At 36.4% G+C, this 17,312-nt stretch overlaps 1 protein-coding gene across 12 annotated transcripts; it reads right to left on the bottom strand.

Moving 5' to 3' along the window:
- Nucleotides 1–775: 775 nt before the first annotated feature.
- LOC306877713 (DNA-directed RNA polymerase III subunit RPC7-like) lies at nt 776–9,985 on the bottom strand. 12 transcript variants are annotated; one of them, XM_079429639.1, is made up of 9 exons: nt 9,796–9,985; nt 9,470–9,580; nt 5,115–5,244; nt 4,703–4,771; nt 3,842–3,898; nt 3,285–3,355; nt 3,038–3,154; nt 1,340–1,465; nt 776–1,251 (listed from the first exon to the last, which is right to left on the bottom strand). In XM_079429639.1, exons 2-8 carry the CDS (start codon nt 9,575–9,577, stop codon nt 1,379–1,381), a joined length of 639 nt encoding a protein of 212 aa, XP_079285765.1. In that variant the 5' UTR covers nt 9,578–9,580; nt 9,796–9,985; the 3' UTR covers nt 776–1,251; nt 1,340–1,378. The 12 variants fall into 12 exon arrangements, with proteins under 12 accessions (XP_079285765.1, XP_079285766.1, XP_079285761.1 ...); XM_079429640.1 differs by having other exon boundaries at nt 9,933–9,978; XM_079429642.1 differs by having other exon boundaries at nt 782–1,221; nt 9,796–9,984.
- Between the last annotated feature and the right edge of the window lie 7,327 nt (nt 9,986–17,312).

Below are 17,312 nucleotides of genomic sequence, written 5' to 3'. Positions count from 1 at the left end.
AAAGCATGAGTCAACTACTAAATTCATCTTCAGCAAATTTGCCCAACCAGTGGAGTGTTCTCAAGATGAAGAGTCATGTCAAGAGCAATTCTTTCTCCCCTGTTGATCATTTGCTCAAAAGAACATTCGGATTCTTCTCAGGTGTATCTGGTCAAATGAGATTCCAGAGACGTGAATGAAAGAGTCATACACGGTAAATCAAAGGTAATAAGAGTGAGACCTGTGATGCAACTTAACAAAGGACATTTACTTTAATTGCCTAAAACACACACACACACACACACACACACACACAAACACATTTTATGTTAGTCAGTTTTACAAAAGCAACTCAGATACAGGTTCATGATGAGGTTAATCAGGGATTCAGGTGCTCAGTTCACATGCTTTGTAGGTAAAGGGCATTGTGTTCAGGACTTACTTCAGGGACTTGTTGAAGTAAGTCTATATTAAGTATATATGAAGTAAATATATATTATAAGTGTGTGTGTGTGTGTGTATATATATATATATATATATATATATATATATCAGATTATCCTGTTATTTATGCAGAAAAGTGTGTATAGTTATTTCAAGAAATAATTAATCAAATTTAATTTATAATTTTATTTCATTATTTCAAGATGCAAATATCATGTTATTGTCAAGCGCTCAATTTTTGTTAATGCAGGCAAAAATGTATACAGTTAATAATGTTTCCATTCAAAATGATGTGTGGTTATTGGGTATGTGTGTGAATATTGATTACAAACACATTTACACACAGTAAAATAGAAATGATTGTGCCATAAGTACTTTAATGTAGTATCACACCTCCTACAGGCCACATGACAGAACTGCTCATCTATCTATCTATGAGATAAAGTCTTGACAAAGTGTGACTTCATTGCATAAAATGGCAATACCGTGAATATTTACAACCACGTGACTTGAGACTTTACAAAATATTATGTGATTATCATCCAAAATAAACAATCTACATTTACTGGTCTTTCTTTCACAAATCTAAGATGTATAAAAGCTATTTAGACAAATACATCTGTCTAAAACATTCTAAAACATGTTTGAAAATAAGATTCTAAAATATAATTTCAATTATTTACAAAGCTCTAAGAACGTATAGCTGCATTAAGAGAGAAGTTTGTGCCTCAGTGTCTTCTCTGTGTCCTCCAGCCGTAACCCTCGGATTCAAACGCTCTTTGTCAGCAATCAGCCGCCCTGCCAACCGATCGGATGAGAGGAAATCCACTGCATACAGATTTCAACATAAGCTGCCAAACATAATGATCCAAGCTAGAACGGTCCTGAGGGGCAGACCAGTTCCAGAGACACTCACTGGCTGGAGGAGGGTGCTATGGAGCCGCCGTCACCTGCTTCAGTAAATAGCTTCATCCATATTCTCATCACTGTCTCCTCCAAACTCCTCCCCATTGTCAAAGTAGGACATGATGTAATCGGTTTCCTGTTACACACATACATAGGATTAATTGGCTAAAACTTAAATTGAATGTTGGTTTAATACAGGTTCACCTCAATCAATAGCATTTGTGGTATAATATTGATTACCACAAAATTTCAATTCATCCTTTGTATTCTAAAAGGGCAAAATCAAGGTTATCCCGAGGAAGTAAATGGGAGATTTTTTTTAGAGGTTTTAAAAGCATAAATTTGAATCTTATAAATTTATAACAGCACATAGATTATTTTTTGCGTATACTATTAAACTATTGAGTATTTAAATATGAATGAATTCACTTTCATTGTAAGAGTCTCGCTGTAACCCAGATTTTACTCCTTTCTTGGTAAATAAAAGGAGGGACAAGTTGAAATAATTATTTTGCAGAACATTTACCACAGATACTGCCAATCTATTATTTTAAATTAAAACTCATGAATTGAAATAAAATATAATGAATTGTGGCCTTAGCAACTAACTGGAATAAAATAAGTTTTAACTGAAGTGCTAAAACTTTATGTACGTATACATACATACATATGTGACCCTGGAGCACAAAACCAGTCTTAAGTCGCTGGGGTATATTTGTAGCAATAGCCAAAAATACATTGTATGGGTCAAAATTATAGATTTTTCTTTTATGCCAAAAATCATTAGGATATTAAGTAAAGATCATGTTCCATGAAGATATTTTATAAATTTCCTGCTGTAAATATATCAAAACTTAATTTTTGATTAGTAATATGCATTACTAAGAACTTCATTTGAACAACTTTAAAGGAGATTTTCCTCAATATTTTGATATTTTTGCACCCTCAGATTCCAGATTTTCAAATAGTTGTATCTCGGCCAAATATTGTCAGATACTAACAAACCAAACATCACTGGAAAGCTTATTTAGTTAGAAAATGGACACTTAAGACTGGTTTTGTGGTCCAGGGTCACATATATAAAAGACAATAGCACATAAAATTACTAAATGAAAAAATAAAAATTCAAAATATTAATAATTTACAACACTTTACAATAAATTTATTTAGTTAACATTAGGTAAGTATATTAGTATACATGAGCTATCAATGAAAAATACTTCTAAAGCCTATATTAACCTTTATTGGTGTTAATGTCAACAATAATTAAATTATTATGAAAATCAAAACTTATATCGGTTAATAACATTTAATGGACTTGAGCTAACATGACCTAACCGTGAAGTTATATTTTTATTAACTAACAATAACAAAGATTAATGAACATGTAATAATTTCGTACTTACTGCTAGTTAATGTTAGTTACTGCATTAACCAGTGTTAACTAATTATAATAAATAGTTAACATAAATCCTAGTATAAGAGTATATACTGCTGCCATTTAAGGCTTTATGGTATTAAACCTAGAATATTCCTTTAAGTTAAAATCAACTGGACATCTATGCATTTGACCAATGCTTTTATCCAACTGACTTTCAATGCATTCAAGGTATACATTTGATTAAAATTATAAACTGCAGGTCCTTTTTTCCATTTCTTTACTTTCCCTGTTGATCTTGATCAAACATGCTGACTTGGAATAACTTACATCCTCCAATTCCTCCTCATCATAGTGTTCCTCTCCCTCAGCCTCTTCCTCTTCTGGCTTCTTTTTCTCTCCCTCCTCTTCATCAGAACTCCCGTCTTCCTCTTTCTGCTCCAGAGTCTGAATAAAAACATACACATTCTGTTCATATGCACATTATATCTGTGAATGTGTAATAAGGTAGATTAAAACTTTCTTTATTTTTAAATGCTTTACACATTAATGGCACCCTAAACAGGTATTTGTGAACCTCCAGTTTGCGTATGATCTCTTCTTTGTCCACTCGTGGCTGTTTGGGTTGTTTGGGAACAGCTGGGCTTTCTGCAACCATATAAGCAAAACCGTGTTTGTGACTGGAAATGACATCAGCAACATCCTCCCATAATAACATCAACTCGTTGATCACAGCTCCTCTGACAAAAGACACAGAAGGACTAAAAATAATCTTGTCTCTCCGCTCTTGGTGACAGACGCACTTCAAGCCTAAACCTTCATCCCGCTCTCATCTCCTCTTTCGCTCCATCCTTTCATTTTGGAGATGTGTGTGCAGCGCGGCTGAGTGCCGTCTCTCTGATTTCCCCTGAGACGCCGATGAGTCAGAGAGCGAAGCGCAGACCTGCCGGTTCGGCTCGTCTTTACACACTCATTCATGAGCACATCAGCCTCACCTGCTTCCTTATCTGGGCTTTAAAAGAGCACATTTACAAACGCATGCTTCCTGGACTGGCCATCTCTGCTGGACTGCAGCAGAACACGGTGTCCAGTATTAGAGCGTAAGAGCCAGTTAACGGCATCAGACACACTCACTGTCTCTCAGGGGTCTCTTCTCTCTCATGCGCAGCTCCTTCGGAAAACGCCTCCAATCTAAAACACACAAATGGATGTAGAGGATCACACAAGTGTGCAGAGATGCAAGCGAAACAGTGTCGATATTGATAACTAAAGCTATTAAAAACACTTTTGTTAACTGAAATTAAGATGAAAAAAATATATAAATATTAGATAAAAAACTAAATGAAATTTAGAAAATGTTGACCAGCTGAAATAAGATTAGGCACTAAAATTAATAACTGAAATGATAAATTTAATAACAGAATAAATTGTTAAAAATAAATGTAGAAATACTATTTATTTTGGTTTTAATATTGGTTTCTTTTAATACTTAAAGTTTAATAAATAATGTGTATTATATGAGCTGTGAAGTTGTTCTCATGATTTTTACAGTTTTAGTGTTTAGGCTTTGTTGTCATAAAAACAAAGTTATAAAATTGCATATAACTATACACTATACATTTATATACAAGCATATTGTTTACATCGTGTGGCTATATTATTAAAACATTGTGTTATGGATTTACCTTCATTGTAAGTATCTTACTGTAACCCAGATGTTTCCCTTATTTGGTAAATAAAAGGAAGGACTTATCGAAATTAATTTTTGTGGAAATCAACATTATACAAAAATGACAAAAGCACATAAATGGAAAATTACTAAAAAATAAACAAATTAAAATGAAAACTGTTAAATATAAAAGCTAATTTAAAAATATAATTGAAAACTATATTAAAGCTTATTATTAATAACTATAAAAAAGCTCAAGTAAAGCTATAATAAGTAATAGCATATAAATAATACTTGAAGTGAATCGCTTGAGATAAATCCCTCACCTGGCTTCCATTCCACACTGTTGTCAGAGGTTTCAATTTTCTGGTATTTGTCAGAGTAACGCTCCACATCTGTCAACAGGACAAAATAACTTCAAATTGCTAATCACACACTGCTCTAGAAAGGGGTCTTTATGCTTATTGTGAAAATTTACCATGAATTTTGTCAGATTTTTTTTAGTATAGACCTATTTAGATAAAGGGAAAAATTCTGTAGGTTTTAAATCTTTGATCTGTGAATTTTGAAAAAAAAAATGTAATACATTTAAAAAAATATATAAATTACACAGTCTGAAACTTGGAATACAAATATCTGTCTCAAAAACACTGCGTTTTGTCTTCCTAAAGTCTGCGATAGCAAAGAAATGCAGGATGTCTTAAAGATGTCAGAGCTCATCTTTGACGCCGATCTGACCTTTCTTGGGTGCAGCAGGACGGATGTAAAAGGGGAGTGTCTTCATGGTTCCTCTGAACTCCTGTTTGAGTGCCAGCATGTACTCGGCCTCCTCACCCGCCTGCAGGGGCACCGGCTTCTGACCCAAAGGCTGAAACATCAAACAGAAGTGAGGAGGGACAGCTGATACACATCTGTCGAGTATCAGGGGTCAAACAAGCACCTGCTGGGACAGTTAACTCCAGAGGCGGACAGTAAGTAAGTACATTTACTTGAGTATTGCACGTAAGTACACTTTTTGAGTATCTGTATTTTACTTGAGTATTATTTTTTTCTGGAAACTTATGACTTTAACTTCACTACATTTGAAAGACAAATTTTGTACTTTTCACTCCACTACATTTCTATCGAGGTCCTTGAAGTAGAAAGTCATTACTATGTAGCAGCTTTGAAAGTCAGTGGGTGATTTTTTTCTTCTCTAAAACGTGGCTTTCTTTTTTTCAAACAGTTTATCAGTAATCGTTCTTGTAGGGTTACATTCTTTGAACACTGACCAGTTGCAAATGTGATCTTTATTTACAACAATTCAATAATAAGAAGTCAATAATGTGGTGTATATTAGACACAATATTGTCTGCTTTTGCTAAATTGTGTACGTGAAAATATTACTTATAAAACCACAGAAGAACTGTTGTGCGTCTCCTAATAAAACACAATAGGTTTTGGACTTGAAGCAGCACTGCACAGACCGTTCTGTGTGTGACATCAAAGTACTGCAAGAGCGATTAGACAGCATTTTTAAAAATTTTGTTTTGATGTCAAATAAGTCTTTCTGTTTTGCTTTTTTGTTAAAGCAGTGTTGCTGTTGTAATGTATACAGCTACACTTGTGTTGCTGGGTTTTAAAGCAGGTTTAATTTTTTTCTCTTCCTTATCACTCAGTTTCACTGTCCACTCTGTTCAAATGTGAAAAAGTGAAGGAGACATACAGCCAAGTATGGTGACCCATACTCGGAATTCGTGCTCTGCATTTAACCCATCCAATGTGCACACACACACCGTGAACACACACACACCGTGAACACACACCCGGAGCAGTGGGCAGCCATTTATGCTGCGGCGCCCGGGGAGCAGTTGGGGGTTCGGTGCCTTGCTCAAAGGCACCTCAGTCGTGGTATTGAGGGTGGAGAGAGCACTGGACATTCACTCCCCCCACCTACAATCCCTGCCGGCCCGAGACTCGAACCCGCAACCTTTGGATTACGAGGCCGACTCTCTAACCATTAGGCCATTAGGTTGTTTTCCCCATAGGCTTTTAACATTCTAAAAGCTCTTTATTCCAAAGATGCAAGCTAGTCAGTGTGCAGGGGCGCCTTAAGGGGGGGGGGGGGCGATTCTAAAGGCCCGACGATGGGGGAGGCCCCGAGGGGGAAACGTGATTTCTACTGAGGGGAATGCTAGAGCCCTGCATTTCGGCCCGGGCCCTGAATTTTTTACGCATTTAGGGCCGGGCTTCGGGCCAATTTTCACGTCATAGTTCAGACGGGGGCTGGGCCTCGGGCCTGTTTTAGGCTTCTCCTTATTTTTATATTTTAGACATCCATCAATTAGTGATGAAAAAAATTGCCGCGCTGGTGGAAACAACACAAGACCGTGCCGTGACTGTCAAGAGCGACTCGACGGTGTTTAGTGTCCAACAGCAGCAGCGAGTGCCGTCAGCGCAGATGAAGAGTCCTGCCTTCAAATGCACGCAATAGGCTGAAGCTTGCTGCAAAGCCCAGCAAAAGTAATTACCATGAATGTGTCGGGGGGGGAATTAGTAAGGAGATATTTGAATTATTTACTAATAAACTAGTGTTTTCTGTGTCTGTGTCGCAAAGATGAAGATGATGATCCTGACTCGCCGTCTCCTCATTAGACGCACCTTTAGAGAGAAGTGCATCTTCACGGATTATAATGAAAGAGTTGTTGTTTTCGATTAGATTTATTTCGTTAAGTAGTTATTTAAAGCTTTCTATAGATATATTTATCATGTCTGTGAGGCATGTATTTGCTGACTTTCGGTTCATTTTTGTGAAGCGCTCCTGTTCAAGACGAGATGGCAGAAAGCGCATCATTGTTTTCTTTATTTTATAAAATTATTTTATATATTTTATAAAAAGTTTTGTTGATATTGTGAGTGCACACAAATAAAAGTAGACCCTTTACAGTTACGAATGATGTATTACTCTTACTTTTATGAGCAAAAATTGCAAATCCATTGGAAAAAACGAACTATGCAGACGGACAAACTACTGGAAATAGCGCACATTTATCTAGGTTTAATGTTTAAACATTGTTATATGCTTGAACTGTTTTAGTATATCTATTATTTTAGGCAATGATTTGAGATGGCTAAATTGATCAAACATGGCTATGATCAGCCTGCCGGTGTGCCGCTGGCCGCTTGGTCATTACTTTAAGAAAGAAAAAAACTTATTTAACGAACAAAAAATGCTCCAAATGTTTTTCTAAATTAACTTATTAAAAAAACTAAATGAAATATAATCACTTTGCCATTACATAAAAAACTATTTTAATAGCTGAAACAGTATAATCTGATTTGGGAGAAGGGGGAAAAAAGACAGGCTCGGGTCGGACTCGGGCTGGTAATTCCCCCCCCCCCCCCCCCCCCCCCCCCCAGGTTTAAAGGAAAAGAGCACTTTTAGATAATAATAATAGATGGTATAGAATAATAGAGGCAAGAATAGATGGCACTCATGGAGGTATGGAAAGCAAAGTTCTTTATAAATCGCAGGATTGCTTGTAATAAAGATTTAAATGCAAAATAAAACTGACTGTTTCTGCCAGTCATAGGTTAATTTTGAATGTTTGTGATAACATAAGAAAAGTAGTTTAAATGTTTTGCCACTTGCTTGAGCAACTTAATATATAAATCTATTAGTAGCCTAAATGCAAAAGTAAAAAGCATTGAATAATGTGTTTCTTATATTTATTGCATTTAAACACGTCTATAAAGATTGTATTACTGTAAAAGAAAAAAGAATCACAATGAAGAACATTTGGATCTGAAATCAAAATAAAGGATAAATGTTGTGTTTGTGGTAAACAGATGGTGGACTCCTGTGTGAAATCAGGCTTGTGCTGTGTGGAAGCTTTTCTGCAACAATTGCACGATTGTAAAAACAAGATGATCAAACATTTAGATGAGATAAATGTATATTTTTGAAAAATGTCTAAGAAATGCCACCCCTCAAATGAAAAAATCCTCTCACAAGAGTCACCCCTCATTTTCAAAAATGTCAATAAATGTCTAAAAATACTGATTGGAGTATCACTATAAATAATTCTACATGATAAAAAGATCGGTATCGGTAATCGGATCGGCAGATACTGCTTTCTGTGATCGGCCTCAAAAATCCTGATCGGAGCACCCCATGTAAATAAGTTTTGCTTGTGCTCTTTTATTAAATTAAATTATTTTTTATTAACGTGTGCTTCTTTCTAAAATAATACTGTTTAAAGTTCTTCATGTGACAGTTTAACAGAAGAGGACGTTGTTGGTAGTGATGGGAAGTTCGGATCATTTTACCGACTCGGACCTTTGAGTCTCGTTCAGCAAAATGAACGAATCTTTTTTCGAGTCATTTCGTTCATTTTAGCGAAATATAATTCAAATGTTATGTGTTACTTTCCAAACACATCTACTACTTATGCAAACGTTTATCAAACTACAAACAATACAAAACTATGCTTTAAGAAACAGAAAATATTACTTAATTGTTTACCTGGGTCTTTAGTCTATGATTAGCGCACCACCTCTTATCTGACAAGTGTTCGGGTTTGAGTCGTTCGTTCATCACGTGACAGCCCCATACGCTTAACCAATGCAGCGTGAGCCGGAAAGAGAATTGATTAGTTCATCTATCGAGTCTCGGGTTTGAGTCGTTCGTTCTTTTGTCACGTGACGTGACAGTTTTGGACAGAGAAATTAGTTAATTTACAACCTTCCTTACAAACGGGTGCATAGTCATTATTATTATTATTAGAATTATTATTTACTCTTACAGTTATGTGATGCTTTTCTGGTCTCAAATTATTGCTTTTAATTTCTGTCACATGGTTCTTTTCCATAACACCATGTGGTAAAAAAAGATAATAACGAGACGACTCCCCGAGACGACTCGTTCTTCCCGAGTCACATTAAAGATTCGTTCAAAATGAACGAATCGTTCAAGAACGACCCATCACTAGTCGTTGGCTGTAGATCAGACAGTAGCGCATGATGCCAGCAACACCAAAGTCCTGGTCTGCCAAGTGCATTGATGCAATGTAATATAATGAGTGTCAGGTATTATTCTATCTTGAAACACTCACAGGGAATAGAGGGGTCGGCTGGATGGAGGATGGAGGCAGATTTTCTCCTTTACCGATTCCAACAATCTCCACAGAGAAAGTGAGCTGCCCTCTGCCCCTTCCTGCCATTATCTGAGACACAATCACCACATTATTAATCATACATCTGATATAACCCATTTATTTTATATCACATCTAATTCCGCGGCAAAAATTGACATGTAGACCAAACTGATGTAAATATTTTACATAGTGTAGATATTGTTCACTAAATATGTTTTTTTTATTTTATTTAATTATGTATTTAAGACCGAAATGTAATATTTAAACACGCCTCGCTCACTCACAGACAAAAATGCGATGAAATCCCTCTTTATTTATAACTTCTTTTCATTGTGCATTTATTAGATAATCCGTAAATATTACACGGAGTTGGTTTTCATGGAAATTCAGGTTTTATTGTAGAATTGAGCAGTAAAATCACCCGCCATGCATGTTTATTTTCGTCCGCTGCTGAAAACGTTCCTGCCAGAAACGAGCGCGCGTTCACGTATGGTTCCGCTTCTGTCTGATGTTGAATTAAATTAACCCTAATCAATGAGTCATGCAGAACGAACAACTCAATTAAAAAAATATTTGAACAGCTCTGATGGAGCATCAAATACAAAACGTTGTTTTTTTTCATCTGCATTATGTTCCAAGGGCTGATTTGTATTAAAACTAACACATTTTATAGGCCTATGTTTCTTTTTGTTATATAAAGGTCATGTTAAAACGTTTTACCATGACTTAATATATTTTATGCCTTTCAATTATATTGCTATAAATATTACTTTTCATCCTTGTTCCTTCACCCGCTTTCCATTGTAAAAAACAAACAAACAAAACAACTTAAATATATGAATTATTACTAATTATTACTACTTATTACTTTGAAACTAGTTATCTAAAAAAGTATTTACCTCAAAACTGGGTGAAATATATTTTTGTTCATCCTACAAATTCAAATTCATTCTATCATGTCCAACAATTTTGCTTCATAATAACGTTTTCTCCAAAGTTAGCGTACTACCAGGGACACAAAAGTGTTGGAAAAGCATTCTTGTCATTTACTGTGAGGCATGTTATGTGTAAAGAAAAATTAGGTTGAATATTGTATTGTGCATCAAGCTAGAATTTTGTCAAATTGTGAAGAAAAAGTGTGAAAATATTATTTATTTATGATACATAAAATGTAGCTCTAAAAATGCCTTAGCACATCACCCATTTTATTTTAAAATGTTTGAAATGTCATTTTAGAATAGTATCAAACACAAATATTTGAACTGTGGTGGAAATGTTCAGGACATTTCAGAACAAATGTGTTGCATGTGTGCGATTGGACTTTTTTATTAGACAAGAGTAATTAACTCATGGGAGTGGAAAAAAGTGTTTTTGTTTGTTTTTTAAAGTTTATTTTCTAAAAATCCAAAAGCACCCATATTTATTACTGCAGTTCTATTCTAATCTGATCTGATGCAACTGCTCATAGCACTGAAATGCTTTTCTAGAACACCTGAAAACAGTTAAAATTCAGCCAAATCTGCATTTGTTAAAAAAAAGTGAAAAAATATGAAAGGAAAACTAACCATGATATTGCTGACTCACAGCCTCCCCCGTAAAAATCAGAAAATATGTGTGTGAGTATGAGAGGCATGAGCTCATTTCAATAAGGTAAACTCATTTTAACAAAACACAACATAATACCTAAAAACATTCATTGAAATATTGGGACATAAAATTCTAACTGTAATTTAAATCTAAGCATGGAGAGCAAGAGCACATTCACTACTATTACCTCTCTCTCTCTCTCTCTCTCTCTCTCTCTCTCTCTCTCCTGCAGCATGTGCATGTCACTGTGGGAACGCTTCTGTCAGAATCCACTGAATCAGTTGCCATAGAAACTGTGTTCAATAATAGCTATAGTCACTGAATTAGTATTTATGCAGTCTGAGAATTGTTTCACACCCCCTGCTTACTTGCAGAGAGGGCCTTGATATATATTTAGCCCCAAAAATGAAAAAAGGCAAGCAAAAATCCAGATTTATGTTGAGGGAGAATATGCACCTCTGCAAATGTGTGTTAAGTGCATTTTAGCATTGACCTAATGCACGCCTTCTTTACTCTGCAAAGCCAGCACACAGGTTGCATACATGCATTTACACAGATTGCACAAATATATAATTAAAGTGCTTAAAAAATAAAATTATGAATAAAAAATATTCTAAAATAAATGCTTTGTTATGGCAACAACATGCTGCACCAATGCTGCATCATTTACTTTCATCACTGGGTGCTTAAGTGGGTCAAAGCTGGCATATTTTATATTTTGCATGGGTTTAATGCGCCATTGCGTCTTTACGCAGAATTTAGAGCAGGTACAGAGCCTGCTCAGAGCAGCCTTAACTTGACTATGTAAAGCACTTGCACATATTGTTTAAATGTTATCATGCATCAAATCACAGCATGCAAAATTTGGACTATTATTATTATTATCATCATCATTATTGTTATTATGGTAAATTCATTGAAATGTTCAGCATCAAATTGTATTCTTTACATCTGCTTGTGAGAAACAGCACACCATGGCACAGAAATGCAGGGGTGCATCAGAAAATCAGAGATAAACTTAAAATGATCAAAGAATTAAAATAATTGAATAAGTTTCCCCCTAGTGGAAAGCAGAGATGGACATGTGCATGTGAACAGTCAGTCAGTCAGTGGTTTGCGCTGTGAAGCTGGACCTCAGTGCGTCTGTGCGTGATCGTGGGAGCCTCGCATCAGCTCACTGCCCACTCCACGCCCCCGCAGAGTCTCCCAAACTCTCGGTCGCAGGAGGAGAGATGATGTGGTGGATGTAAGACACGGGGATCAGCAGACAGCAGCTGGATTCTCAGGCTAAAATCAGCCGCTCTGATGGAGTGAAGACAGCAGATACACGGTGAGTGAGCCTCTCTCTCGAGATACTCTCCTGCAAATGTTGCTTTCAAAATGCTCTTCTTGTTTAGGATAACATTTACTGTTATTTCATTTATATTTTGTATTATTCTCAGCTGTGCATGGCCATAATTAAGCAGACTTCAGTCCTTCATATTGCAGCGATATCTTAACATTCCATTGCACTGTCTTTCTTATTATTTACATTTCAAACCACTTTTATAGAGCGATTTTCGAATCGTTGAAGCATGCAAACGACTATCATTTTCTGCTGGCATGGGCGCTGATCAGAAATGGTTGCTGGCTGCTCATTTGGTGAGAGTTGTTGAAGCTAAAAGCAAATGTTTTATTGGAGGAACGATGTGCATGTGGCTGCAGCTGTTCATAAGGCTTTATGAACGTTCGTTGCGTATTCATGCACCGCAATGAAGATCTCTGAAGATTTGCTGGATGTCTAAAGGAGAAGGTATAAGATTGATATGTGTGCTGCTGTAATGTTCATTGTCTCACTTCACAAAAACTTAAAATATGAGCGTTTCTGTGGCGATTGCTGCTCGTTTGCTCTAACGGAGGCTTGAAGTGTGTGTCTGCTGTTTGGAAGTTCATTTGTGGACACTGAAGCTTTGCGTCAGGCAGAGAGCTGACGTGAATAGACACCAAATTTGATGCTTCAAGACTAAAAATAGTCCTGAGCTGAAGATATTTGCAGCTGGCGGTGAGTCTGGAATGCATCTGCTCCGTTTTGCGAATGGCGTTCAGCACCGCGGACAGCGACATATAATCAGCATTTACTCGTTTGATTTGATTAATATTTTCACTTGCAGAATCAAAACATGAGATTTGTTGCTGTTTATTTTCTTACCTGGTTATATTAGAAGGAAATAATACCATTATGCTGCAATAAAGGTTTTTGAACATATAGCAATGGCAATACCATGTTTTTGGAAATGTACCATGGTAATCTTGGAGTTTTTTTTGAAGCACTATGAAAATACCATGCCACATTCTTTTATTATATAAGGTATGAAGGAGATTCTTACTAAAAATACAAAAAGATGCCCCAGTCATCATTATAAAATACTTTGTTGCATATTATTTGTTGCATGATTTTTTTTAAAGCATTGTATAACATTTTTAAACATGTTATTTTACACTAAAGAAAAATTGTCAAGTTTATGCAAGTCATTATGCTAGTAGATTATTTGTTTATTATCCTTAATTGTTTTTATAAAAATAATTTAACTTTCTTCTTTGAAAAAGCATTATTTTTACTGTATGACAGTACAAAAATGCTGTTTTACAGTAATGAAAAATATCAAGAAAAAGTAATTGTTACAGTAAGAGAAACATAATCAGATGCATTATGTGTCTTAAAAACAATATCACAATGAAAAAAAAAGGAACGTAATGATCCTAAATGCAAGACATATCCCCTATGCTGCAGTATAAAAATCTGATTTCTGCATTGATCACATGAAGTTGCTTTTTCCGTCTGCATAAAACCATATTTAATTTCTGACATCTGCAGTTCGAGGGCAGAGAAGAATGCATTGGTATGCGGTTTTGTGCAGTTATGTGAAAGGAGACGCACAGATTGCTATCGAATTGGAGGAGAATTCATTCTTAGCTCTGTAAATCACTGAACACTCAGTCTAGTCGAGTCAAGTGGTTTTCTTGTCATTCATCTCATTACAGACCAAGTGTAGGAGAAAAACAAACACGATATGTGTGGCATTGAAAATGACAGCAAGACCTAAACATGCCACAGTAAACAATACGGATTAAACACACGGCAGTTCAGAAGACGTGTCAAGAACACTTAGGACATTTAATATGAAGGAGATAATCTCGTTGCCCCTCTGCAGGATGGTTCTCTTTGAAGCTGCCAATGTGAGTGATGAATTGCCTCAGCAGTTCCGATACGACTGGGTCAAAGGGTCATCGGTGCACCGCTGATGGATGCTGTTCTCTCAGCTGCTGTAAAAGTGATTGCACCTGCCTTGATCCGTGTGATCTAATGAGGCAAACAGTGGCTCAAAGGCACTACAGCGCTCTTGGTGGGGCGAGAACGCTTGACTGCGCAGCCCCATCTGGTTACGGGGCCCCCTCACGCAACCTCAGATGCAGCCTTGAGTCACACACACACTGCTGTTACGTAAAACAGAAAGCCATGGGTGGGGGCTCTCAGTAGCGTGAGAATGAAAACATGATATATTCATTTCCATCATCTGTCGGGAGAGCATAAAGAATTAGATACGATTTGTCCCGACTAGACAGCTCGGTACGTCGCCCCCTTTCTGTGGCGCTGAAACGCAGACCCTCTGCAAGTGCTCTTCAACATGCTGCAAAATTGGCAAGTTTATTTTGGTCATGTCGAACTGCTCTCCAGTTCTCTGATCTGTACACACTCAAAGATCCATAGGGAATGCAGGGAAGAGCAAAGGCTTTGTTCAGATGGCACATAAATCCGATTTATCTATCAGATTCAATCTTGGGAGCTGTCTGCTTGTCTGTCATTTTTCAAGCGATTAAAATTTGATGCGCTTGTTCAAGCAGCGAAGGCAATATCTGATATTTACACATACACCAAATATTGACTGGTCATCTTGACATCCTTCAATACATAACGGATGCAAGAGAAAATGAGTCAAGTCACCTTTATTCCTATTGTGCTTTATACATAGATTGTCAAAGCAGCTTCACAGTAAAAAACAGGAAAATAAGAGAATCAATTATGGAAGCTCATAGGACTACATGATAAATTGTATCAATCAATAAATCCATAAATCAAATTTTTAATTTCTCAATTTATTAAGCATAATTGTCTACCGCTGGTTATTTATCCTGACTAAATTCAGACACAGTTGTAGACAAGTACACTCTTAAATATAAAAGTTCTTTATTGGTATCAGTTGTTTGTCCACCTGTATGAATTGAAAGAGAGTGGAAAAAGTAAGTATGGCATCTTCAATATGTCCATTGTGGACTTGTTTTTTTCCCAAGCAAGTCTTGTTCCGTTTAGCACCAAGACCTCTATTTTGAAGTCCTTTTACGCTTGTGTTTTGTGGGAAGGTTCAAAAAAAGAAGAATGTTCGAGTCCAAACTATATTGGATATCACTGACTTTCATTGTATGGATGAAAAAAAAACCAGGGAGAATATGTTCTACAATAGAAGGTTTTAAATGAGGCATTTACATTTACATTTATTCATTTAGCTGACGCTTTTATCCAAAGCGACTTACAATTGCTATATATGTCAGAGGTCGCACGCCTCTGGAGCAACTAGGGGGTTAAGTGTCTTGCTCAGGGACACATTGATGTTTCACAGTGGATTCGAACCCGGGTCTCTCACACCAAAGGCATGTGTCTTATCCACTGCGCCATCACCACCCCACCACCCCATTTAAACCACACCAGTTTCAACTAAAAAAAACTAAAACTTTTTTTGTGTTTTGGCCATTCATACACTGAAAATGCAAATATTTGAAAACAGATTTCAAAGTGCAAGTTTTTTAAAACAATACTGTTTATTGTCTCAAAATTGCAAATTTATAAAAATGGTGACATCAGTAGGCGGACACGTTTGAATGGGGATCGTTTTGACAATTTTGTCATCTAACCTTTTTAAAAAACGCGAAGGAAAAGCTTTTCTATTTTTGGTACATCATTGTCATGTAAATGTACCCTAAATGAAGACTATTTTTCTATTTTTCCCCCTTTAATTCTCACTGGAGCGTTTAAAACAGGCACATGTCAGATCAGGATACATGTGAGGACACCAGTGGGTTTCAGCAGGCTGATCTCCTGAGATACGATGCCTGCCACATCTCTCCAGTGAGTCTATCATGGAGATGAGTCATCCATGCTGCCCCGTGTGTGTGAGACAGGAGATTAACCTCGCCGTCTCGAATCCCCGATACCCCAGTTCTTAAAGGCAGATTTTTTTTTTTTTACACTTACACTTTCAAAGAACAGTTCATTTATCCCTGTTCCTCTCCACCTCCCATAATCAGGATGCAAAAACAGCGTTCCTCTTGCTTTCTTGGGCTGAGCTGGCTCGGAAATCACAGAGAATTCCTTAAGAAGGCAGGCAGGAGGAGCAGCTCGGTGTCTGTGGGTGTGTTGGTGTGATGCAGGAGGATGTAAATTCTGCACAGCTTGTCCACACTCTTGACGTTCCCAATGTTCTTCATATCGCCAGAGATCCTATAGGGAGCAATAGGATCTCTTCTGGGGGCTGGTCGATTTTGGGGATGTTGAAGCCAAGTTAAAATATAAAATAAAAATATAAAAAGGTTTAAAGGAAAAATGTATTTTTCCATCCTCAGGCCATCTCTTTTAAGCCACAGATCCTGGGGTATGCAGATGATATAGGCAACGTTTAGTAAAGCAGCCCTGGGTGAAGCACATCACGTCAATTTCTAGACTGAACATATATGGTTAGGAATCCATATTATACAAGTCAAATTAATTGATATCAAAAAAGCCGATTTTTAAATAATTGTGCTGTTTTTATATATCAGTTAATTAAAGCCTATAAGCACTGTTAGTTTCTGTGTATATAGGAATGTTTATTTATTAGCCAATACATTGTATTATTACTGTTCAAAGTTATTTTTTTTCTTTTTTTGTGTTTTAGAAAGGAGTCTCTTATGATAATCAAAGCTGCATTCATTTAATCAAAAATAGTATTGTATTAATGCAAAGCTGAATCTTCAGCATCATTGCTCCAGTCTTCAATGTCACATGATCCTTCAGAAATCATTCTATGCTAATTTGCTTCACTTCTTATTATTACAAATATCGATAGCAGTTTTTTTTTTCTAGTCAAGTCAAGTCAAGTCACCTTTATTTATATAGCGCTTTTAACAATGTAGATTGTGTCAA

The sequence above is a fragment of the Barbus barbus genome (assembly GCF_936440315.1).
Source record: "Barbus barbus genome assembly, chromosome: 12".
Taxonomy (NCBI): Eukaryota; Metazoa; Chordata; class Actinopteri; order Cypriniformes; family Cyprinidae; genus Barbus; species Barbus barbus.
This window is presented reverse-complemented; position numbering and strand designations above follow the sequence as displayed.

Coding starts and splice junctions, on each gene's coding strand:
- LOC306877713 (XM_079429639.1), bottom strand. CDS start 9,577: ATGGCAGGAAGGGGCAGAGGGCAGCTCACTTTCTCTGTGGAGATTGTT. Junction 3,356..3,841: donor GAAGAGACCCCTGAGAGACA/GTGAGTGTGTCT, acceptor ATATGGTTGCAG/AAAGCCCAGCTGTTCCCAAA. Junction 1,466..3,037: donor ATGAGGAGGAATTGGAGGAT/GTAAGTTATTCC, acceptor TGTGTGTAACAG/GAAACCGATTACATCATGTC.